The sequence below is a fragment of the Megascapheus bottae genome, chromosome 10 (assembly GCF_031878675.1).
Source record: "Megascapheus bottae isolate mThoBot1 chromosome 10, mThoBot2.hap1, whole genome shotgun sequence".
Lineage (NCBI taxonomy): Eukaryota > Metazoa > Chordata > Mammalia > Rodentia > Geomyidae > Megascapheus > Megascapheus bottae.
This window is the reverse complement of record NC_143518.1, coordinates 57,805,557-57,828,234: the sequence shown is the minus strand read 5'-3', so window position 1 is coordinate 57,828,234 and position 22,678 is coordinate 57,805,557. Positions and strand designations below refer to the sequence as shown.

The 22,678-nt window shown below is 56.1% G+C and overlaps 1 protein-coding gene across 1 annotated transcript; it reads left to right on the top strand.

Moving 5' to 3' along the window:
- The first annotated feature begins 1,909 nt into the window (after nucleotides 1-1,909).
- LOC150058544 (receptor-type tyrosine-protein phosphatase V-like) lies at nucleotides 1,910-22,678 on the top strand. Its single transcript, XM_090341425.1, has 35 exons — nucleotides 1,910-2,277; nucleotides 2,536-2,707; nucleotides 4,743-4,810; nucleotides 5,116-5,164; nucleotides 5,295-5,567; nucleotides 6,363-6,632; nucleotides 6,816-7,079; nucleotides 8,547-8,801; nucleotides 8,897-9,142; nucleotides 9,282-9,557; nucleotides 10,066-10,338; nucleotides 11,583-11,846; nucleotides 12,055-12,321; nucleotides 14,023-14,304; nucleotides 14,515-14,655; nucleotides 14,909-15,119; nucleotides 15,210-15,277; nucleotides 15,944-16,070; nucleotides 16,185-16,232; nucleotides 17,210-17,303; nucleotides 17,392-17,482; nucleotides 17,575-17,651; nucleotides 18,566-18,700; nucleotides 19,100-19,222; nucleotides 19,761-19,921; nucleotides 20,016-20,151; nucleotides 20,586-20,653; nucleotides 20,787-20,886; nucleotides 20,968-21,046; nucleotides 21,133-21,209; nucleotides 21,359-21,487; nucleotides 21,570-21,686; nucleotides 21,815-21,978; nucleotides 22,173-22,308; nucleotides 22,500-22,678. Exons 1-35 carry the CDS (start codon nucleotides 1,993-1,995, stop codon nucleotides 22,557-22,559), a joined length of 5,586 nt encoding a protein of 1,861 aa, XP_090197551.1. The 5' UTR covers nucleotides 1,910-1,992; the 3' UTR covers nucleotides 22,560-22,678.

Here is a 22,678-nt window from a genome sequence, read left to right as displayed (position 1 = left end):
ATAAAGGGACAAAGAGGGGAGTGGGAAGAAGGCCACTCCCCTGGGCAGCTGTTGAGTATGGTCAAGAACAGGAAGCTAGGATAACCACAAGGGTGGGGAGAAGGAAGTGGGCACAGCCTTCCCCCACTGGCCTGCCCAGTACCCCCAGGTGTCTGTACTCTGAGCACTCCCCTCCTTCCTTCCCCTGCTCCTAATGGGGACCCAGCAGTGGTCCAGGCAGGTAGAAGCTGAGGTCTTGGGCAGACCTACGGTAGCCAGAAGCCAAATGATGGGGAAGGTCATGGGGGGCAAAGTAGGGGGTCACGTTGGAATTAAACAAGTCTCAAGGAAATCTCTCCAAGTTCACTTTGAGTGGAGGGAAAGCTACTTCCTGCGTCCTGCTTACTCCATGTCCCCCTTCTCCCTAGAAATGCCTGGACATCCGTGCAGGTACATGGCTGGAGCCTCTGCCACAAGCCTCAGATGGGACAAGACACGTGTCCCTGCTCGTAACCACTCCTCCCAGTAAGCTTTGCCCAATCTGGATGCTGGGAGCCTCCAGGAAAGCAAATCCCGACAATGCAGAATCTTCCCACACCTGGTGTGGGGATTATACCACAAGCTCCGAGACTCTATCACTCACATTAATGACTTGTCTTCCTGAGCTACAATTTAGGTTCCAAGCTGGGCATCAGTGACACACACCTATAATCCTAACTCTCAAGAGGCTGAGATCTGAGGATCACAGGACAAAGTCAGCTTGGGCAGGAAAGTCTGTGTGACTCTTCTATCTAATTAGCCACCCAAAAGCCAGAAGTAGAGCTGTGACTCAAGTGGTAGAACACTAGTCTTGGGCAACAAAGCAAAGGGCAATGGTTAGGCCCTGAGTTCAGGCCCCAGTAGAACACACACGCACACATACACACACACACACACACACGCACACATACACACACACATACACACACACACACACACACACACACACACACACACACACACACACACACACCAACTCCAGAGAACATAGAATAGCAGTTGGCAGCCAGAAAGCCCTACACATGAGTAAGCTGTAGGTTAGCGATGCCACCCTGAACCAGCTACTAAGCCTCCCCAAGTCTTAGTCTCTCCACCTGCTTCCTCCTTCCTGCAGGATGATTGTACGGATAGTACTGTGGAGTGGATGGAGATGCAGGAGTCGCCAGCCAGGGAGGCCCTGGGGATCGAGGCCTGTGTATGGGGCTGAAGGCCTTGGCAGTTGAGACCTGCTTCTCTTCCCTACACCCCTTCCTCTGGGCAGTTCCACCCAGCAGTGAGAGGTCTGGAGAGAGTTGTCACTCTGGTATCCCCCATGGGGCAATGACTACTTGAGAGATAGTGGAGGAGGGAGGACCCTAAATCCTGATCAAGATGGAAGAATTCTCTGAGGTTTTGTGGTCTGGTTGGACACACAGACCCACCCCACCCCGAGCCTCTCCAGTCTCCCTCTGACATCCCCCATTCCAGGAGCTATGAACCATCACTCCTTGTCCTCATATCAGATGCCCCTGGAGTAGGGTCTACCAGCAATCCCTAGAAGCCCCCATTGTCCCCCATGCCTAGGTAGCAGAAAGCCGCATCCTGAGGCAAAGGCTGCCTGTCCCCCTTTCCTAGGGGAGAGCTCGGGGAGCGGTCAGTTGCTGAAGATGAGAACTCCTGGTCTTGCATGCTGCATATTTTCTGCCCCTTCCTAGCTGTGCTTCTCATCTCCTCTCTGGAGAAGCTCTAGAATCCTGGGCAGCAGTTCCAGAGTTTCCCATGTACCCCCGAGCCCCCCAACACACACACCTGGGCTGGTCTAAACTAGCTTCTCTCCCCTTACATGGCTGGCCAAGCTTGTCCCTAGCCATGTGGGGGAGACAGTGCTCATGGGAGGAGGAAGAGAAGGAGGAGGAGGAAGAAGAGGAGGAGGAGGCAGTGGTGGAGGCTGCAAAAAGACACCAAAGCAGATGTGCTTGAACAGGGCAGAGAAGTATGGCGAGGCGGTGGTGGGCTTGGGGTGGCCAGCAAAAGCTGAAGGCACAGTGGCTCACCCCAGGCTGTCCCTCTGTGCCAGCCATTCTGGGTGCCACCCCCACTCTGACCCACTTTCCCTCTTGCTATCTTTTGGTTGCTGGCTGCTGCAGGGACTTTCCCAGCTTAGCCTGGAACGGGGCTGGGGAGCCAGGGGGCCGGTGGATCAGTCAGCCAGGAACTCCAGGAAAGAGCCTGGTGTTTGCCTGTCACTGGAATGCAGAGTCCTGGCAGGCAGAGTGCAAGGTAAGGCAGTAAAATGGACAGCTGTTCCTTGTGACCCTTCCTTCCTTCCTAGACACACATTGAGGCCTCTGTCTAGACAGGCAGGTGCAGCCTGGTGTCCCTGACTGCTCACAGGTACACACACACACACAGACCCCTTACTAGCCTCTGGCCATCTTCCCAGTGAAACTTCGCCTTTCCCCTTCCCAAGCGAGGTCGAGGTGTGGGAGGGAGAGGGGGCGATTTGTGCTCTCCTGCCTGGTGATTATCTCCCTCCAGCGTGGGGGGCGCCCAAGGCCTGGCTTCAGGCTGTGGGAGAGCAGAGGAGGGGCCGGAAGAGCTGGCCTAGGCCAGCTGCAGGGAGAGGCTTGGCCAGTTCACACTGGGAGCTGGGATGCCTGGACCTGTTCCTGCCTGGCTGTGTCTTCACATCTCTCCAGAAGGAACGGTGGTAAGGTAGTTTTGAGACCTCGGGAGAACCCCTAGGATCTCTAGGGAGAGGATGTGGGTTTGTCGATGAGTGGCTGTGGGGGAGGAGGTACAGCCTGTGTGGCACTTTTTTCTTTTTCCTTTTTTTGCTGAATGGGGCGGCTTGCCTGGGGGTAGAAGTTGCTAGGTACCTGACAGAAGTTTCCCGAACCCTTCCTGGAGCCCCTTTCTCATCTGCAAGGCGGCCCCAACTAGGTGGGGGGTGGGCAGCTAGGCTTTCTATGGTAAACCTATAGGACTAGCTGTGAGTGTTTGCCATACCCCAGCAGGCCTCTCTAGTGTGGGGACTGTGAGATCCTTCTTTTTCCACACCCCTGTCCCATGGTGTCTCCTGAATTTGGGTGCTCCAGCCCCACCTCCGCCCTCTGTGACCACTCATGGAGAGTGTTTAAGAAAAACCAGAGTGAGGTCCCAGGTGAGGAGAGATGGGGAGCCCCCAGGGACCAGATTACGGTATTCCCCCTTCCCCACCCCAGATACTTGGCTGGCCCTGGGCCTGGCATCTCTCTGCTGTCCTGTCACTTTCCCTGATTGTTAGCCACCCCTGCCCCCACTGTCTCTTTCCAAAGAGCACATGTGTGCATGTGTCCACACACACTCATGCATGCACACGGTCTGGAAAATCTGATGAGTGTGCACTGCTGAGTTTCCAGGCCCCAGTCCAGGCCTGGGTGGGCGGCTCTGAGGTTTGGGGCTGGGTGAGTGGGGGCGGGGAGGCGGTCCCTGCTGTGCTGGTCGGTGATGCAGGCCTGGGGGAGCCTGGCCATGCTCTGAGGCTGACCTAGGGAGCATGTACCTGTCTGTCTGTTGTGCACACTCCCTTCCTGAGGTCCCCTGGTCCTGGGCCTCGTTCCCTTGAACCCGCTCACTAGGCATGGGAGTTTGTGGGGAGCAATGCCAGGTGAGCAGCTGGCTCTAAGCGGGTAGAGCTGAGCCTGAGCATCTCCTCTTCTGGGCCACACTCCATTTCTGGTGCCTGCAGCCAGGTGGGGGATGGAGGGGTCAGAGGAACAGGCCAGCACTGCTGACCTGGCTAGAGAAAGTGTGGGGGGGAGGGGCAAGCAACTATTCTAGGGTCCTGAATTATTCCTCTGAAGGGAACATTCAAGCTGAGAGAACCCCAATTCTGAGCTGAGAGTACGTTTGCCATTTCTGGTCTATGGCATCAAAGCCCCAGGTTCACATTCAGTTTTTCTCTAAACGCATGTGGGGCCTCAGATGGGCTCTGCTCTCATCTGGATTTCAGCTTCCTCAGCTGACTGTGAGCGGTGGAGTGGGGTGAGCGGTGGGGGGGGCCCTAGACCCAAAACTGCTGCAAGTCAGGACTTAAAATGTGCTGCCTGCCTTTGACTGCAGCACGGTACCACGGGGCTGGAGGTCACCCACTCAGGTCGCAGGAATATGTGGGACCAGGGGTGTCTCCTCCTCTTCCCTCCCAAAAGATACACACCCCTTCTACCACGCACGCATGCCCACCTGCACACACTGCTCACACCTGTAATCCTAGCTACTCAGGAGCCTGAGATCTTTGGATCAAGGTTCAAAGCCAGCCCGGGCACAACCCTTTCCAGAGTTGGGGGGACTGGCCCTGTCTGCTATATGCAAGGCCACTGCTCTCTTAATCTACTCTAGGGACAAAGGACATTTTCCTCCCTTGAGATCTGCCTGCTGGAAGTAGGATGGCGGTGGGACCAGCAGCAGGAGGGGCTGGGCTTGTTTGGGTTTGGAGTATTGTGGTTCCCCTTGCACCTTCTGGGCCTACAGCCCAGATTTTGCTTTTCCTCCCCCCTCTGTAAGCCATGCCAAGGCCGGGTAGGGCGTGGGTCAGGCTCAGGGTCGGGGACTGGGAGGCAGCCCCCTGGTTCTTTGCTGCTGCCTGGAAACTCTGCCTTTCCCACTCCTGCCCAAAGCCAGCCAGTGGGGTAAGGGGAGGGGTGGGGCGGAGGAGGGGGGAGCACAGCTCCGCCTTCTGCAGCCTCCTAATTTTTCCTCTGCAGACATGATTCCCGTGAGGCCCCCAGTGCTGTTGGCTGTTCTCTTCTGGGTCCGGGGATTTTTGGCTGAGGTAAGGTGGGCATAGGGTAGAGGGGAAGGCCACTAGGACATGTTCAGGTCCCCCCTTCTCTCCAGCAGGCCCCACAGCTGGTCTGTGTTAGGTAAGAAGGAACGCCAGCAGCAGGGACAGACAGCAGATGGCTTCGGCTTGCTTGGGTGCCACGGCATGGTGGGTGTGTCTCCCGGAGACACCCACCCTGCAGCTGTGTGGAGGCAGGGCCAGAGCCTTCTCTCTGCATCTAGCCTTGACTCTGCTGGCTCTGCCAGAGGCCTCAGTCTGTTTCCCCTCATCTCTCCTCCCTTCCTTTGCTACAGGAAGATGCCTGTCATTCCACGGAAGGGAGCCGGGACCTGGAGGGTGGAGGTAGGTGTCTTTGCGGGTGGGTGGGTGTGTGAGGGGGAGAGGGGCTGGGTGGACACAGGGCTAATTGCCCCGCACCAGACTCCTTTCCGGGCCTTCTTCATCAGACTCTGCATGCTCGCCTTTTCTCCAGGGCCATCCCCAAGTGTGAGCGTGAGCAACCAAGGGATGCCCACCAGCCTGTTTGTGAACTGGACAGCTGCAGAGCCAGGTGGATTTGGCCATGTCCTTCGCCTCCTGCGCCTCAGCTCCCGTGACTCTCCCGAAGAGCAGCAGCTCCAGGCTCACACGAATGGATCCAGCTTTGAATTCCACAACCTGGTGCCGGGAAGTCAGTACCAGCTAGAAGTGACTGTCTTGCGTCCCTGTGGACAGAATGCCACTGTCGCTCTTACTGCCCGCACTGGTAAGAGAACTGAAGGAGGGGGAGATTTTGCTTGGGGTTGGGGCAGTGTAGCCTTTATGAGGAGCACCTCTGGTATAGGGCCACTTAAAAGCACCATAAAGCTGGATGTGATGGTTCACCTCTGAAATCCTAACCACCCACGAGGCTGAGATCTGACCATCAAGGTTTGAAGCTAGCCTGGCCAGGGAAGTCTATGAGACTTATCTCCAAATAACCATTAGAAGGCTGAAAGTGGAGCTGTGGTTCAAGTGGTAGAGTACCAGTCTCAAGTAAAAAAAATTAACAGGCCCTGGCTGGGCGCGGTGGCTCACACCCATAATCCTAGCTACTCAAGAGGCTGAGATCTGAGGATCAAGGTTCTAAGCCAGTCCGGGCACAAAAGAGCCTGAGACTCTTATCTCCAATTAACCCCTGGAAAATGGGAAGTGGGGCTTGGCTCAAGGGTAGAGTGGTAGTCTTGAGCTGAAGAGCTCGGGACAGCGCCCAGCTGAGTTAAAGTCCCATGACCCAGAAAAAAAAAAAGGGCCGGGAGTTTGGCCTAGTGGTAGAGTGCTTGCCTACATGCATGAAGACCCGGGTTCAATTCCTCGGTACCACATACATAGAAAAAAAGCTGGAAATGGTACAAGGCTCAAGTGGTAGAACTCTACCCTTGAGAAAGTACAAGGTCAGTGCTTAAGGCCCTGAGCTCAAGCCCAGGACTGGTAAAAAAAAAAAAAAATTAACAGGCCCCGAGTTCAAGAGGGGGGAAGGCCTTTGGAACCGACCTTGTGCTTTTCTGTACTTCTGTTTTAGCCCCATCAACTGTCCAAGTACTGCAGCTCCACAGCTCTGGGAGCCCCACGCGTCTGGAGGCCTCGTGGGGTGATGCCCTGGGGGAACAGGACAGTTACCAACTTCTCCTGTACCACCTAGAGTCCCAAACCCTGGCACGGAATGTTTCCTTGGCCCCGGGCAACTTGTCTTACTGTTTTGACAACCTCTTGCCAGGCAGCCAGTATGTACTGGAGGTTACCACGCTGGCTGGTGAGCTCCAGGCGAAGAGCAGCGTCCACCAGTGGACAGGTGAGCTGGGCCCCTGAGCAAGGCCCTGAGTGATCATCGATCGAGGGAAAGTGGGACTGAGGGTGAGTAGGAGCCATTAGGCAGCCATGTCCCGATGTGGCTATGCTTCTTGGCCCCTTCCAGTCAGAGCTGGTGTCAGCACCTTCTTCAAGCCTGGGTATGCTCTGCCCATCCCTCCTCCAGGCCCTGTGGCTCCGGATCATCTGACGCTGAGTGCCCTGGGCACCAATGCCCTGCAGGCCTCCTGGAACCACTCTGAGGGGGCTGCCCAGTTCTACCTTGTGCTCACGGATCATGTGGGCAGCTCCAACCTGACTGCAGTCGTCAGCCGAGGTGCCTCAAACCATACCTTCCTCCACCTGTCTGCTGGCACCCGCTATGAGCTGCTGCTCAGTGCTGCTGCTGGGCCCCATCAGGCTATGGGGCCCAATGCCACCGAATGGACCTGTAAGTGCCTGGGAGCACAGCTGCTTATCTGGATGAGTAGCCAGGAAATAACTGATGAGAAGCTGGGTTCTTGTGTGGGCTGTGTATCCTCATGTGGCTAGAGGCGCCACCTAGAGGATGCTGCTGGAAATAATGTTTATCATCACTGAACAGCTTTCTGGGGTGGGTATGTGCTGTGCACTTCCATCTTCAAGCCAGCCCCATGTGGGTCCTCTTGACCCATGGTGTGGTAGACGGACGTTGCTAAAATGCAGAGAGAGAAAAAATCCCAAGGAATGGATGTAGCTGATCTGGACATGGCTGGGACTACACCCATGTTTCATTTTCCACCATTCGCCATGTTTTACTCTGAGGACTGTTGCTGAGCAGTGGTGAAGAGTAGAGGAGCCAGGTGCCAGGAGTTTGGCCTAATGGTAGGGTGCTTGCCTAGCATGCCCGAAGTCACACGTTCGATTCCTTAGTACCACATATATAGGAAAAAAGCTGGAAGTGGTGTCATGGCTCAAGTAGTAGAGCCCTAGCCTTGAGAAAGCTAAGGACAGTGCTCGGACCCTGAGTAAAAGTCCCAGGACTGGCAAAATAAAATAAGTAGAGGAGCCAGATTAGGCACCAAGGGCTCGAACCTGTAATCTGAGCTATTCAGGAAGGCTGAGATCCAGAGAAACACAGTTCAAAGCCAGCCTGGGGAAAAAAAGTCCATGAGACTCCATTTTCAAAATAACTGGCAAAAACCCAGGCAGGGCTCTAGAGCAACAGCTGGGCAAGCAAGCCAAGTTGAGTGCAAGGCCCTGAATTCAGGCCCTGGTATCAGATGTCTTCCTGGGTTCTGTGAAGTTTTGGATGGATTTCTTACCTGCCTTGAGCCCCCCCACTCTGGTGTGTGTGTGTGTGTGTGTGTGTGTGTGTGTGTGTGTGTGTGCATGTGCGTGCATGCCAACACTGGGACTTGAACTCAGGACCTCATGTTCTCCCTTGGCTTTTTCACTCAAGGCTGAATTCTACCACTTGATCCACAGCTCCATTTCCACTTTGTTAGTTAATTAGAAATAGGGATCTCACAGATTTTTCTGCCTGGTCTGGCTCTGAATCACAATCCTCAGAGCTCAGCCTCATGAGTAGCTAGGCTTACAGACAGAGTTTCTGTCGGAGTATCCAACTCCTAACAGTCTCTCTACTGAAAAATGTGCATCTACCTCCTAGTGTGGGCATTATAGATGGGAACTCCATGGAGTGTCCTCAGAGCTGGCAGACACGCATTCAGTCACGTGAAGTGATATGTCTCTTACTGTGGGCTACTCAGATGGCAGCTTCCAGTTCCTGGAATTCATTCAGAGGGTGGCGAATGGAGCTGCTGTCCTGGCGGATGCACAGCTGGGTGTGTGTAGAGAGCATCTGGCAGAGACAGTAGCTTTGTTCCCCTTGTCCACTGCTTGTGTGTTTTGGCACTATTTGCCCCTTTCTCCTCAGACCCCTCGCCCCCACTGGGCCTGCTGCTGACTCCGGCGCCCCCTGAGTTCCAGGCCAGCTGGAAGGCAGGGCCGGGAGCCCGGGATGGCTATTTGTTGAAATTGAGTGGACCGGTGGAAATGAACATCTCTCTGGGACCTGAGGCCCACAGCACCACTATCCCAGGACCTCTGCCGACTGGACACTACGCCCTGGAGCTGAGGGTTCTGGCCGGGCCACATCATGCCTGGGCTCAAGCCAGTGCCTGGCTGGCTGGTGAGTCCGGACTAGAGAGGTCCAAGAAGAATCCTGCCAGGGATGGGCCCAGGGGTAGCGGGGTCCTCACTCTCCAGTCTTTTCTTCCTTTTCAGATCCTGAAGCCCTGCCCAAGGAGGGCAGTGGTGCCAAGCTGCAGCTGCAAGGATTGAAGGCCACCTGGGAGCCTGGGCAGCGGGCACTGCTCTATGCAGATGGTGCCCCAGGCCTCCTAGGAAATATCTCTGTGCCCTCTGGTGCCACCCAAGTCACCTTCTGTGAGCTGGTGCCTGGGGCCCGCTACCGGGTAGACATTGCCACGTCTCCAGGAGTCATCACCCAGAGCCTCACAGGCCACACGAGTGAGTTCCATTTACCGGGTCCCCTGGTTCTGGGGATGGAAGACCTTGCTGAGGAGACAAGCAGAGCAGAACAGAGGCTTGAGAGAGCCAAGCAGGCGGTGTCAGGAGTCAGGACACCTCACAAGACTGTCCTCTTCAGGTCCCCTGGCACCCCAATCACTGGAGGTCATCAATAGGGGAAGCCCCTCTGAGCTGACCATTGGCTGGGCCTCGGCCCCAGGAGAGAGGGAAGGATACAAGGTTTCCTGGCACCGGGATGGCAGCCCGAGCTCTTCAGAGAGCCTTGTTGATGTGGGCCCGAGCCACTCCACGCTGACTCTGAAGGATCTGCTCCCTGGCTCTTGCTATACCGTGTCAGCATGGGCCTGGGCAGGGGACCTCCACTCCAGTACCCAAAGGATACAGGCCTGCACCCGTGAGTTCCTGGCTTTATTCTGGGAGACTGGTGCAGGGCAGCGGCTGATGCATGATCTCCTCCACTCTCTACCCTTTCCTGCAGCCTGTTCTTGATCCAGAGGGTCATGAGTGAGTCCAAAGCTAGGCTTTTCATGAATGTATTTGTATGCATTTTCCACTGCCTACCACCTGATGGAGTGCTGCCTGAACAAGTAGTTAAGGTACCTTTCTGGTGGCACAGTGAACCGGACAGAATGGCTGCAGGAGCTGACATGCATCAGGATGGGGGCAGGTATGGGGTAGGTTAGGCCCAAGTGGGGCTGGAGTAGGTGTTGGGCAGCGGCCAGGCATCAGGTAGGGAGCAGGTATTGGGCCAGCGATCTAGGGGGGCGTCAGGGGATGGTGAGGTTAATGTGCTCTGAGCCCTGCAGAAGTGGGGTCTTTCTGCTGAGAGGCAGTGCAGCTATTTGGGTGAACAGAGGCAGGATTTGGTGTTATCCTTTATCTGTCTCTTCCTCTTCTCCAAGGCCCTGCTCCTGTTACCAACTTGAGCCTGAGCTTTACTGCTGAGCCGCCAGCTCTGAAGGGCTCCTGGATTCCCCCACCAGGTGGCAGGGATGGTTTCCGGCTGAGGATTTACAGTCTGAGACCCCTGGCTCTAAAAGAAGAGAAGACCCTGGTTTCTGAGGCCCAGAATTTCTCCTGGGCTCAGTGGGCCCCAGGCTCTGAGTTCCTGGTGCAGCTGGCTACTCTGCAGGGCTTGGATGAGAGCAGCACTGCCAGTGCCACAGTGTGGACACGTGAGTGCCCCGTTCATCCTCCCTTACCCTGGCTCTTGGCACTCCCAGGGCTGTGTGTCCCTCTTGACCTCGCTGGTCTGTGGGTGGACAGCTGAGAAAACCATCCACTGTACACCAGCCTGTATCTATTTCCCCTTCCCCAGGAGAGTATGCTTCCTTCATGGGGACTCCTGGCCTTCCTGAAGGACCATTTGTGGCACAGCAGCCATTTCCCGTGCTCCCCTGTGCCCAGCAGTATGGAATTGGGCCACAGCGGGATCCAGTCCAGACCTTGCTGCTAGTCTGCTTTGGGCTATGAGTTGTCTCTAAAACAAGCACCCAGTGAATGTTCACTGGGTACTTTGCTCAGTATTCCACCCGCTGCTCCTCACTACACACTGAGGAGATGAACACCGTGGCTATCTCCATTCACAAATAAGGAAACGAGGCCCAGAGAGGGATGGTAACTTTCCCTCTGGGAGGAGTTGAGATTCAAGTTCAGCAGTGTGATGAGAGCAACAGGAAAGGGGCACAGAGTTCTCTAGAGGTCAGGGCACACATGGCCTCCCCTTCCCCTGCAGCCCTCAGGGGCTGTAGAGCTGGGTTCACAAGCCCTTCTTCCACCAGCTCAAGTCTTCCTGCTTGCTCAGCTAGCTGGCCCCTTTCATGCTTCCAATCTGGTGACTCACCTACCCCCATCCAAGCTTTCCCTCTCAGCTTCTCTCTTCCCACAAGGCCATCATCACTCTCTTCAAGATTCCTCTTTAGAGCCAGGCCCTGGCAGCTCATGCCTATAATTCTAGCTCACAGCAGCTCACTAGCCTTGAACACAAAAGCTTAGGGACAGCACCCAGGCCTAGAGTTCAAATCTTTGGCCTCCATCATCCTTGGAGATGGAGGCAGTGGGCCAGATTCCTATGACCTCGGTCTGAGGCTAGAGGGCATTGCCTGGGCCCTAGATGCCCACCTGTCTAACCATATCAAGGTCTTTCAAATCCTTCAGGACTGTGGAGAGTCTGTGACTAACCTCCATGTTGCCCTGTCTAGTCCTGGAGGCCAGAGTGAGATGGCTCTGGGGAGAGGGAGAGATTAAATCATCCATTCAATCCTGAGAGAATGGGCAGAGTCAGCTTCTAATTGGCCACTGTTCCTGGCAGAATGAGTGGTGGAATGAATCTTTCTGGGCAGGAGGAACCAAATCAAGTATCTAATGAAGATTCTTTTCTCTCTTCTTGTCCACCCTGTCATGCTTGGCTTTCCCGCAGCTCCCCTGCCCCCTTCTGAGATACACGTGACCAGTGCGGGCCCCACACAGCTCCGGGCATCCTGGGCCCATGCTTCTGGAGGCAGAGACAGGTATCAGCTGACCCTGTTCCAGGAAGGCACCTGGGTGGCCACTGCCACCGTGGGGGCTGAGGTGGACAGCACAAGCTTTTCAGCTCTGACCCCGGGTACCAAGTATGAAGTGGAGTTGGTTACACAGGCTGGGCCCCTCCACACTGCAGCTGCCAATGTCTCTGGCTGGACTTGTGAGTGGACCGTGGGAAAGGCAGGGAGGGAGGGGACATGGTTAGGGCCACTCTACAGACTCCTCCCTCCATGGCATGTTAGCTGTCCTGCAGCCCCATTTCCCAGCTCCATGCTGAAGGCCCTGCATGAGCTCAGGGGGCTCCTGGACCATGTGGGCCTCTCATGACCGGAGCGGAGGGCCTGGCTGATCCATGCCCTTCCCTCCAGCCCCGCTCATGCCCAGTGAGTTGCTGGTGTCAATGCAGACCGGCAGTGCTGTGGTCAGCCTGGCCTGGGCCAGTGGCCCCGTGGGGCAGGGGACATGCCATGCCCACTTGTCTGAGGATGGGCACTCAACCTGGGAAGAGCCCCTGGCTGTGGGCCAAGCCAACCTCGTGCTGAGGGGCCTCACGCCTGGACGCACCCTCAAGCTGTCAGTGCTGTGCCAAGCCGGGCCTCTCCAGGCCTCCACCCGCCCTGTGGTGCTGCCTGTTGGTAAGTTGCCATCTGTGAGGGGTGGGAAAAGTGCCAAGAGTTTGTGGCCCTGCTACTCTGAGCCGCCTGCCTTTGGCAGGTGGGTGTGATGCCCATGTCTGTCCTGGTTATGTCCCCTATGCCTTGCTGGATGGTGCCCAAAGCATGAGCAGTCATTTCTCCAGATGGCTGCAGCCCCTCCCACAAACACAGCTAGCCCTTTGCACCTGCTGGTTTTGGGGTGGGTGTAGATGTGTGTGTATATATGTATATGTGTATATGGGTAAATATGTTGGTTCTGGGACTTGAACTCAGGGCCTCACACTCTTAGCTTTTTTGCTCAAGGCTGGTACTCTACCAATAGAGCCACATCTTCCACTGCTAGCCCTGCTGCCCTCCCCCCCCACTTCAAGTATATTAACACTTTTGCAGTACAAATTATCCAGGTTGAGGACTGTCAAAAGATTAACACAATGAAGTCTATATTAAAAAATATAACTCCATAGCTGGGCGCGGTGCCAGCCTGAGCAGAAGAATCTATGAGACTTATCACTAATAAACTACTCAGCAAAATCTGGAGATGGCACTGTGGCTCAAGTGGTAGAGCTCTAGACTTGAGCCACAAAGAAGCTCAGGGACAGCGTCCCAGGCCCTGAGTTTAGGCCCCAGGACCGGGAAAAATAATTAAGAACTTTGAATCCCATAGAGAAATACTTTTGCTGGGTGTGGTGGCTCACACCTGTAATCCTAGCTACTCAGGAGGCTGAGATCTGAGGATCACAGTTTAAAGCCAGTCTGGGCGCTAAAATCCATGAAATTCTTATCTCCAATTAACCACCAGAAAACCAGAAGTGGTGCTGTGGCCAAGGGGTAGGGGGGTAGCCTTGAGCTGAAGAGCTCAGGGACAACTCCCAGGCCCAGCGTTCAATTCCTATGGCCGACCAAAAAAAAAAAAAAATCCCAAAACAAAAATAAACACAAAAACAAAGCCTCCAAACAACGAAAACAACATAAAACATATTAATCAAATCTCTAAAAGTTAAAATTTGAGACGCTGAATTTGTGTTAACTTACCCACCCACTTTTGTCTTCATCTGTTCTAGGACTTGATTCGTGATGATATTTTCATTCCGTACCCGGTCATTTTCTTGACCCTTTGATTTTTGGTTTTCTTTGTCCATTGAGGATCTTGTCTTCATCCTTATTTTTCAGTGTGGAGGACTTTAGTTCATTGTCCTGACTGCGTTGTTTTATTCAGTATTATTATTTTTATCTCTATTGGCCTTCCCCCTCTCACCCGCTTGTTACTATTTGGACCGCTGTGATCATGATTTTTAGAATATGTTCTTAGAATTTTCTTACCCGTGTGAGCTCCTGTTTTCGTTGTCTCTTCTCTGACTTTCTTCTCTCTCTGAGCTCTGTGAATCTCTCTTCCTGTCTTCTTGACTTTCCTGGTGATGTTCTTCTTTTTCGGTTTCATGACATTCCTCTTCCCCATATCACTGCTGGCTGGCTTGTTGCTGGCCAGTTTGATAGGAATCTCACAGACTTTCCTGCCCAGACTGGAACCTTCATCCTCACACCTCAGCTCCCCAAGAGCTAGGATTACAGTGTGAGCTGCTGGTGCCCAGCTGCACCTGCTGCTTTTGAGAGCCCCTGAAAGATTGTCATGGTCCTGGGTGCACTGACTCCCACACAAAGCAGGCCCTTTGGTTCCCCCAGAGCCTGGCCCTGTGGAGGACGTGCTGTGCCAGCCGGAGACCACCCACTTGGCCTTGAACTGGTCTATGCCGCCTGGGGATGTGGACACCTGTCTGGTGGTGGCCGAGCAGCTGGTGGCCGGAGCGGGCGCGCACCTCGTGTTCCAGGCGAACACTTCCCAGGATGCTTTCCTCCTGCCCAACCTGGCCCCTGCTACGCCCTATCGCGTCAGCCTTTCCGTGCTGGGCAGGAACGGCCTGTGGAGCCGGACAGTGACCCTGCTGTGCACCACTTCTGCTCAGGGTAGGCTTTTGTGCCCATCTCCCTCCGTCACTGCCCGCTGGCTACCCATGGTTCTCCCTGTCCCCAATACCTTTCCTCTGGTCCCACTGGAAGACTTGTACCATAGCCTGGGAATCTTATTTAGTTGCACCCAGGAACAAGAAGGCCCGGTCGCTATTCCCTGACGATAGCCACCGAGTCAGGGCTTCTGCTTCTTCCTCTCTTCCTCAGCCTGGCATCCCCCAGAGCTGGCCTCAGCCCCCCAGCTGGAACTGAAGACAGGGCTGGGGGTGACAATCACACAAGACATGTTTGGCGAGGATGAAGGGCAAATCCAGTGGTTTGGCGTCATTGCCACCACCAACATGTCACGTGAGTCCCGGGCCCAGACGGGTGCAGAGAGCCTGGCTGGCTGTGGTCTGGCGTGGGGTCGGCCGAGGATCGTCACTAAACCTGAGACTGGATGATGAAGGTCCGAGGCTGGAGCTGACTTGCAGCTGGAAGGGACCCCCAGACTCTTCTGTGAGGAGAACATGCTAGAGAAATGGAGGCACTCTTTGTGGTAGGGAGCAAGGCCTTGACCCACTGCCCGTCTCATTCAACCCTTGCCCCATTTCTCCTTCAGTGCCTCAGCCCCCCCAGGAAGCTATCAACCACACGTGGTTCGATCACTACTACAGGGGACAGGATTGCTATCTGGCCACCCTGCTCCCCAACCCCTTCTACCCAGGACCCTGGGCTGTGCCAACATCCTGGACGGTGCCCATGGGCACGGAAGACTGTGGCCGTACTGAGGAGATATGCAACGGAAAGCTGAAGCTGGGTTTCCAGTACAGGTGTGGGGGGTTGTCTGTATTCAGTGCCCCAGGTCTGGGAGGGATGTGGTCTCTCACCCGCCCTTCACCATGGCCTCTTCCCTGCGCCAGGTTCAGTGTGGCAGCTTTCACCAGGCTCAGCTCTCTGGAGACCACCATCTCCTTCTCGGCCTTCTCAGGTGGGGAAGGCACCTGGCTGGTGTTCAGACTGTACCAGCCGCTTCCTGGAGCTAGGGACGTGTGTTGGGATCTCTCCTGCGATCTGTGTGCTGGGATCTCGCTTGCAATCTGCAGTGGGAGAGGCTGAGCTTAGATTCTCAGGAGTCAGGTGCCATCTTGCAACATTGAGATTCTGAGGCCCTGGACACCGGACATGGGCAGGGGGCTGGGCTGGTTGGAGGGAGAGGCAGAGGCACTGGGTAGGGGTGGGAGGGTCACTGTTGTCTGTGGCCACAGCATCTTCCTATCTGCAGCCAGCAGATAGGAAGATGGGCCAGCAGGGCTGTAGAGAGGCACTGTCCAGCTAGAGCCCAGTGTGAGCTGAACCACACATGAGATTTAGAATTTCCTAGTGGAGGTCCAGGCATGGTGGAACATGCCTGCAATCCCAGTACTTGGAAGGTAACGGCAGGAAGAAGATGAATTTAAGGGGATCCTGGGCCATACAGTGAGATCCTGTCTCAAAAACTGAAACAAGTGGTGGGGGGGAGGAGGGGGAAGGGACTGCACTGGCTTCCGTTTGCATCTGTGATTTCTAGTGTTTTCTATGAGAGCCTGAGTCCAGCAGAAGCTGGCCTGTCCACAGGCTAGTGGGATAAGGCCATGTCCACCTCTTCTGTCCACAGAGCCACGGGCCAGCATGTCTGCAGCTGCAGTGCCCCTGGCAGCTGTGGTGGGCCCGGCAGCAGGCTTTGTCCTCACCGTCTGTGCCATGCTGGGCTTGCTGTGCTGGTGGAGGCGGAAGGGACAGGGGTAAGTGGGATGAAGAAGGGGCTGGGAGGCCACCACACCATGGGGAATGAAGGGGGGTCAGGGGGGAGGGTCCCTCTGGGGACTGCCTCTCAGTTTGCCTCTCCACTCTGACAGGGCAGAGAAGGACAGCTTTTCCCACGAGCTGATGCCCCACAGCCTGAGGTGAGATTGCAACCCAGAGCTTCCTGGAGTAGAGGTGGGCGGCCATGGGTGTGGGCACAGCCCAGTGGCACTGCCAGGCCCCTTGCTGGCTGTGCCTCTGTGATTGCACATAGATGGCTCCTGTGCTTCTCCTATCTTCTTGAAGGCTCCCAGCATCCTCTTACCTCTTCTTATGCCTCAGCTTCTTCCTCCTCTTCCTCCTTCAAACCTACTGCGTGAGTTGGAGCTGTCAGGGATATGGGACCAACGAGGCATGGGGGAAGAAGTGAATTCTGAGAAGAATGCTTGTGCTGAGTGTAGTGGTGTACAGCTGGAATCCCAGCACTTGGGAGGCCGAGGCAAGAAGAATGGGTTTTGTTGTGATGGAAGCTTGGTGAGTCCAAAATCTGATGGGATGTGAGACCAAGAGAGGGTCTGAAGGGTCTTTCAGAAGGACTCCTCTTACTCAAAGGAGTTCCGTTTTTGTTCTCTTAAGGCCTTCAACTGATCGGGTAAGGCCCATCCACATTAGGGAGAATTAACTACTTTAATCAAAGTCAACTAAGTTAGAAAGCTAATCTCACCCAAAACACGGCTCCCTAGAAACACCCAGGGTGAAGCGCAGTCATAGTTTTGGGCACTGTGGTTGGCCATGTTGACAGAAAACTAGCCATCACCCCCACTCCAGTCTGTTCTCATCGGTGGCTTAGTGGCTGTGGTGGCTGCTCTCAGGCCAAAGCTCTTCCTCCTGTTGGCCTTGATTGAGCACTGGCTGTGTAGAGCAGCCTGTCCTCTGCTCCTTCTCTCTCTCTACCTCTTTTCCTTCATCTGTCATGGTGGCATGCACTGGAGAGTTGACTGGGAATGTGTTGCTTCATTCCAGGGGGTCAGAGCCCAGGGTCTGCAAGTCCACCAGCCCCCCCCATACATCCAGCTGTTATTTGCCACCCAGGGGGATGGGTTGGGGATCACACTCACAGCGGGAACCCCCCCCCCAGGAGGACCCACCGGCCCATCCCTACCCACGGCTTCCTGCAGAGCTACGAGGCTAAGAGTGCTCATAACAACCAGGCTTTTTTCCAGGAGTTTGAGGTGAGGCCTACATTGCCCTTATAGCCCGGTGCCCACCTGACTCACAGAGTCAGGTGGGCATCAGCTTCAGCATCTCCCGTGTGGGCAGGAGCTGAAGGAGGTGGGCCGGGAGCAGAGCCGGCTGGAGGCAGAGCAGCCCGCCAACTCTGCTAAGAACCGCTACCCACATGTGCTCCCCTGTGAGTGGCGGCAGCAGGAGGGCTGGGCACGGGCCGGGCGTGGGCCCAGGAAGGGGCTGTGTGTGCCCACCCTGAGCTTCTCCCCTCTGCAGACGACCACTCCAGGGTCAGGCTGACGCAGCTGGTGGGAGACCCTCATTCTGACTACATCAATGCCAACTTCATTCCTGTGAGCACCCTGGCGGGCGGGGCTCTGGGGTCGTCTGCTTAGGACGTGAGCTGGTGGGGCGGGGGAGATGCAGGGGCCTGGCCAAGCTGTAGCTGTCATCTGTGAAGATGACCCTGTCCTTCTGTCTTAGGTCAACATAGCTCATGTTTGAGGGTCCATAGCTCATGTGCCAGGTCCTGAGTTCAAGCCCAAGGACCAGCACATATTGGGGGGGGTGAGGGAGGGGAGGGAGAAAACAATGTAAAAAGGGGCTGGTGGAGTGGTTCGGAGTAGAATGCCTGCTGAGAAACCATGAGGTCCTGAATTTCATCCCCGGTACTGCCAAAAAAAAAAAAAAAAGACAGCAAAGGACATTGACTGGACGATCAGCTAGGCAGGAACAAATATGGTGTGCATGCACGCGCATGTGTGTGTGTGTGTGTGTGTGTGTGTGTGTGTGTGTGTGTGTGTGTGTGTACATGTTGCATGGGAATGAGGGGTGAGGTGGGGAGATGAGGCGGTGGGGCTGAAAGGTAGACAGGACTGGAGGGAGGAAGGAGGATCTGGAGTTTTAGCTGAGGGCTTTGGACTCTGTGGTGGCCATGAGGTAACACAGAAGGTTGTGAATTTGGGAGGGTGACAGATGGGCTTAAGGTGAGTCACTTGGGTTGGGGAGGCAGGGGAGCTGGGTAGACTGGCAAGCTAGCCTGTGTGGATCTTGTCATTTTCAGAGAGGGTTTTCTTGCCGCTTTGAGGTGGGGCAGGGGTGGTGGCCGTGTCCCCTGTTTGGGCACTTAAGGTGCATGCCCGGACCTGTGCACCACTGCCATGCTTCTGGAGGCCATGGGGTGATAAGCTCTGGGCTAAGCTTGCTGGAGGCGCGGGTCATGACATCCCCTGTGACTGTGTTCCTGCCCTCTACCCCCACTCCTTAGGGCTACACCCACCCTCAGGAGTTCATTGCCACCCAGGGGCCTCTCAAGAAAACACTGGTGGACTTCTGGCGTCTGGTGTGGGAGCAGCAGGTCCCCATTATTGTCATGCTCACGGTGGGCATGGAGAACGGGCGGGTGAGTGCTCCATGCAGGTCCCCAGAGGAGCCACCAGGTGGCGCTTGTTCTCCTTGTAGGAACCCTTCTCCCCGCCATCAGTGGTGCAGGGAGAGACCCGTGTAACAGGATAGAAGGGAGAGGGAGACAAACGTTAGAGTCCTCTGCCTAGGAGACGCCTCCCCTGTGCCCTGAGCAAGCTGCTGAGTTTGTCCTTTGACAAAGGCAGATGGCCTCTTAAGCTGGGCCACCCACCCCATTTCCCAAAGGAGCTGAAGACCCTAGAGCCTTGGGGTCCAGGGGTGACAGGAGGGACACTGCTGGAGAAGGCAGCCTTGGAGCTGTGGGTACAAGGCGCAGAATTTCAAAAGACAGGCAAGGAGTCCCCTCTCCACAGCCCTCTCCCACCTTCCACCCTAGGTGCTGTGCGAGCATTACTGGCCGGCTGACCCCACCCCGGCCACCCACGGGCCCATCACCATCCACCTCCTGGCGGAGGAGCCCCAGGAGGAGTGGACCACCAGGGAGTTCCAGCTGTGGCACGTGCGTGCCCCAGGGAGCAGGGCAGCCGGTGGGGGGGCGGAGACTTCCCGAGGAGGGGGGTCCTGCCTCCGCCATGCCCATGGCTCTCTCTTTGCAGAGGACCATGTGGAAGGATGGACAGAGAACGGTAGTCAGGGAAGAAGTGTGGGGCACAGAGATGGCCAGGGCTGATCCGGGGTATGGAGTGGGGTAGAGACAGAGCAGAGGGAGAACCAATGGATGACGCCCTGAACTCAGCTCGGGGCTCCCTGCCCTCCCCAGCCCCAGTGCTTCCCCACTGGCTGCTCTTCTGGGATGGGAAGGACAGCGATGGGCTCAGCCCTTGCGGGCACAGGTCACCCAGGAGGGCTAAGAAGGAGCCAGGGCCTCAGGAAGCATCTACCCTGAGGTAGGGTGGGTGGGGTCATCTAACTGTCACCTTCCCCCCAGAAGACACAGGCTGAGGGGGGTGACTGACCCCTGCCCTCCAGCAGCTGGTAATGAAGGTGGCAAGGGTCAGTAGCATAGCCCCTGTCCCCTTTGGCCGACCTGCCCCCAGGGTGCCCAGCAAAAGCAACGGAGGGTGAAGCAGCTTCAGTTCACCACCTGGCCTGACCACAGCATCCCTGAGGCCCCCAGCTCCTTGCTCGCCTTTGTGCAGCTGGTTCAGGAGCAGGCGAGGGCCACACAGGCCAGGGGGCCCATCCTGGTGCACTGCAGGTGAGAAAGGGCACGTGAGGGATGGGAGGCCTCTGCTTGGCCAGAGTGTGGGAGGGAGGCCCCCCCACGGAGCTCCCACGGGCTGTCCCCACAGTGCCGGCGTGGGCCGGACAGGCACCTTCATCGCCCTCTTGAGGCTGCTGAAGCAGCTGGAGGAAGAGCAGATGGTGGATGTGTTCAACACGGTGTACACGCTCCGGCTTCACCGGCCCTTCATGATCCAGACACTGGTGAGCGCCTCTCGTGCTGGGCCTGCTGGCTCAGACCCTAGGGAGATGGCCACAGGAGGTAGATGACCCTTTCTGCAGAGGGCGCCATACTGTGCCACCATCCTCCTTGGGCTGCTGTGTTCCTCCGTCCTCCCTTCCCTCTTCTTTCCTTCTTTTGTGGGGCTTTTACACGGCCTCACAGATTTGTCTGCCCTGGCTGGCTTTGAACAGACATCCTCAGATCTCTGCCTCCTGAGTATCTTGGATTAGTGGCATGAGCCACCGGCAGTGCCTAGCTTATTTTCTTTTCTATAAATGGAGAGGAGAAATGGCCCCTGCCAGCTCCACACTGCAGGACAGCACTGGAAGTTCCTAGATGGCTCCCTTGTGCCTCCTGCGTTTTAGATCTTGCTGGGCGAGTCCCCACCCCAGGCTGACACCCTCTTTCCCACCAGAGCCAATATATCTTCCTGCACAGCTGCCTGCTGAACAAGATTCTGAACAAGCCCTCTGACACCCTAGAGTAAGTTCAGCTGCCCTTGGGCCCTGGCAGTGGTGCCCTGTACCTTCTTACCAACAGGGTCTGGCCTTCTGGCCTTGGGAAGTCCAGAAGACTAGAAGTAGGAGCTAGGTCAGCCTGACCTCTCTCTTCTCAGTTCTTCCCCTAGATCTGAGCCCATCTCGGTGATGAACTTTGCACAGGCGTGTGCCAAGAGGGCAGCCAATGCCAACTCTGGCTTCCTGAAGGAGTATGAGGTAGACTGCAGGCTCAGGAGTGGGTGGCATCAGAGGCTGGCTTTCCCCAGCTCTGCCTCAGGGTACCCATCTCCTTCCCAGCTCCTGCTGCAGGCCATCAAGTATGACACTAGCTCCTTGTCGCCCCCTCCTGGCCATGAGCAGGACAGCTCCATCTTCTGTGAGTCTCACTGGGTACTGTTGAGTTGGGGGTCCAAGCAAAGGCTTGGGCCCAGTGGCAAAGTCTCTCTCACCACTTCCCCGCAGATGATGGTTCTCTGATGCAGCTTTCTCTGGAGCAGGAGAGCCCCACTGATGCCATGACGGAAGCCTGGCTCTTCCCTGTGAGATGCTGCTGCTCTAGCCACCCTGCTGCTTGCCCCATCTGACTATTTGTGCTTTTCAGGCTGGGACTGGGGTCTGGGAGCTCTTGGAGTTATGGGCTGGGCAGGGGACAACTTAACCCTTGGAGCTGACAGGCTGTGCTCTGCAGGGTGGGCCTTCTGGCCGGGACCATGTCGTGTTGACCGGCCCTGCGGGGCCAGAGGAACTCTGGGAGCTGGTGTGGGAGCACAGAGCCCATGTGCTGGTCTCTCTGTACCCACTGGATACTCAGGAGAAGGTGAGGGGAGTAGAGGGACAGAGGACAGGGGTGGGAGGACCTGACCTTACGAATCTCCCTGACAACTCGGGTGGTGTTCCAGCCACAGGAGTTCTGGCCAACAGAGATGCAGCCGGTGGTCACAGACAGGGTGACAGTGCACCGTGTGGCTGAAAGCAACAAAGTCGGCTGGCCCTGTACCGTCTTCAGGGTTACACATGTAAGCAAGGAGGCCACAGGACACGGGGTGGCAGGCTATGGGGGTCAGAGGTTCAGAGCGAGGGAGAGCTTTGGACTGGCTACCCTCTGCCCTGCTGGACACCAATTTGCATCTGGTCTCTGCCCCAGGCGGCGAGTGGGATGGAGAGGCAGGTCCAGCACCTGCAGTTTCAGTTCTGGGAATCTGGTCATGAGCTGCCTGCTGCCACCTTGCTGCCTTTCCTAGCTGCGGTGGGCCACTGCTGCTCTCAGGGCAAGAGCAGAAAACCGGGCACGCTGCTCAGCCACTCCAGGTGCTCAGCCACTCCAGGACAACCCCCTGGCCCCCGCTTAGGTTGAGGGTCCAAAGGACACAGAGTCCTAATGTCCCTGTCCACTCTGCACCTTGCCCTTTACCCCCTCCCCCTTCCAGGCAATATCCAGGCCCTTTCCCAGTCCCTGGACCCACCCACCCCACCCCTCCATCTAACTCTTAAGTCGATTGCAGCAAGGGCACCGCCCATCTTGGCATCTTTCTGGCTATGGAGCAGCTGCTGCAGCAGGCAGGATCCGAGTACACCGTGGATGTCTTCAACGTAGCCCTGCAGCAGTCACAGGCTTGTGGCCTCATGACTCCAACGCTGGTGAGAGGCCACCAAGAGCTCTGCTGTGGGAAAGGCCAGAAACATGGCAGAGTCTAGCTGTAGTGGCCACGGGGCAGCAGCATTCAGTTTGGCCAGTAGGTGGCACTGTGGACCCCACTGTGGAGCTCTAGGGTTAGAAGACAGAGAGAGGTTTGCGGTTGAGTGAAGCTTCTTTTCATGTCTATCCTCAGGAACAGTATATCTACCTCTACAACTGTCTGAACAGTGCCCTGGTGGATGGGCTACCCTGAGTCCAGGAAGGGTCTGTGTCCTGCCAGGTTGTGATGGCAGATCTACCCAGGCCTGGCTTCCCTGGGAGGACAGTTCCATTGGAACCAAACTAAAGAGGGACAGCCAAGGAATAAAAACA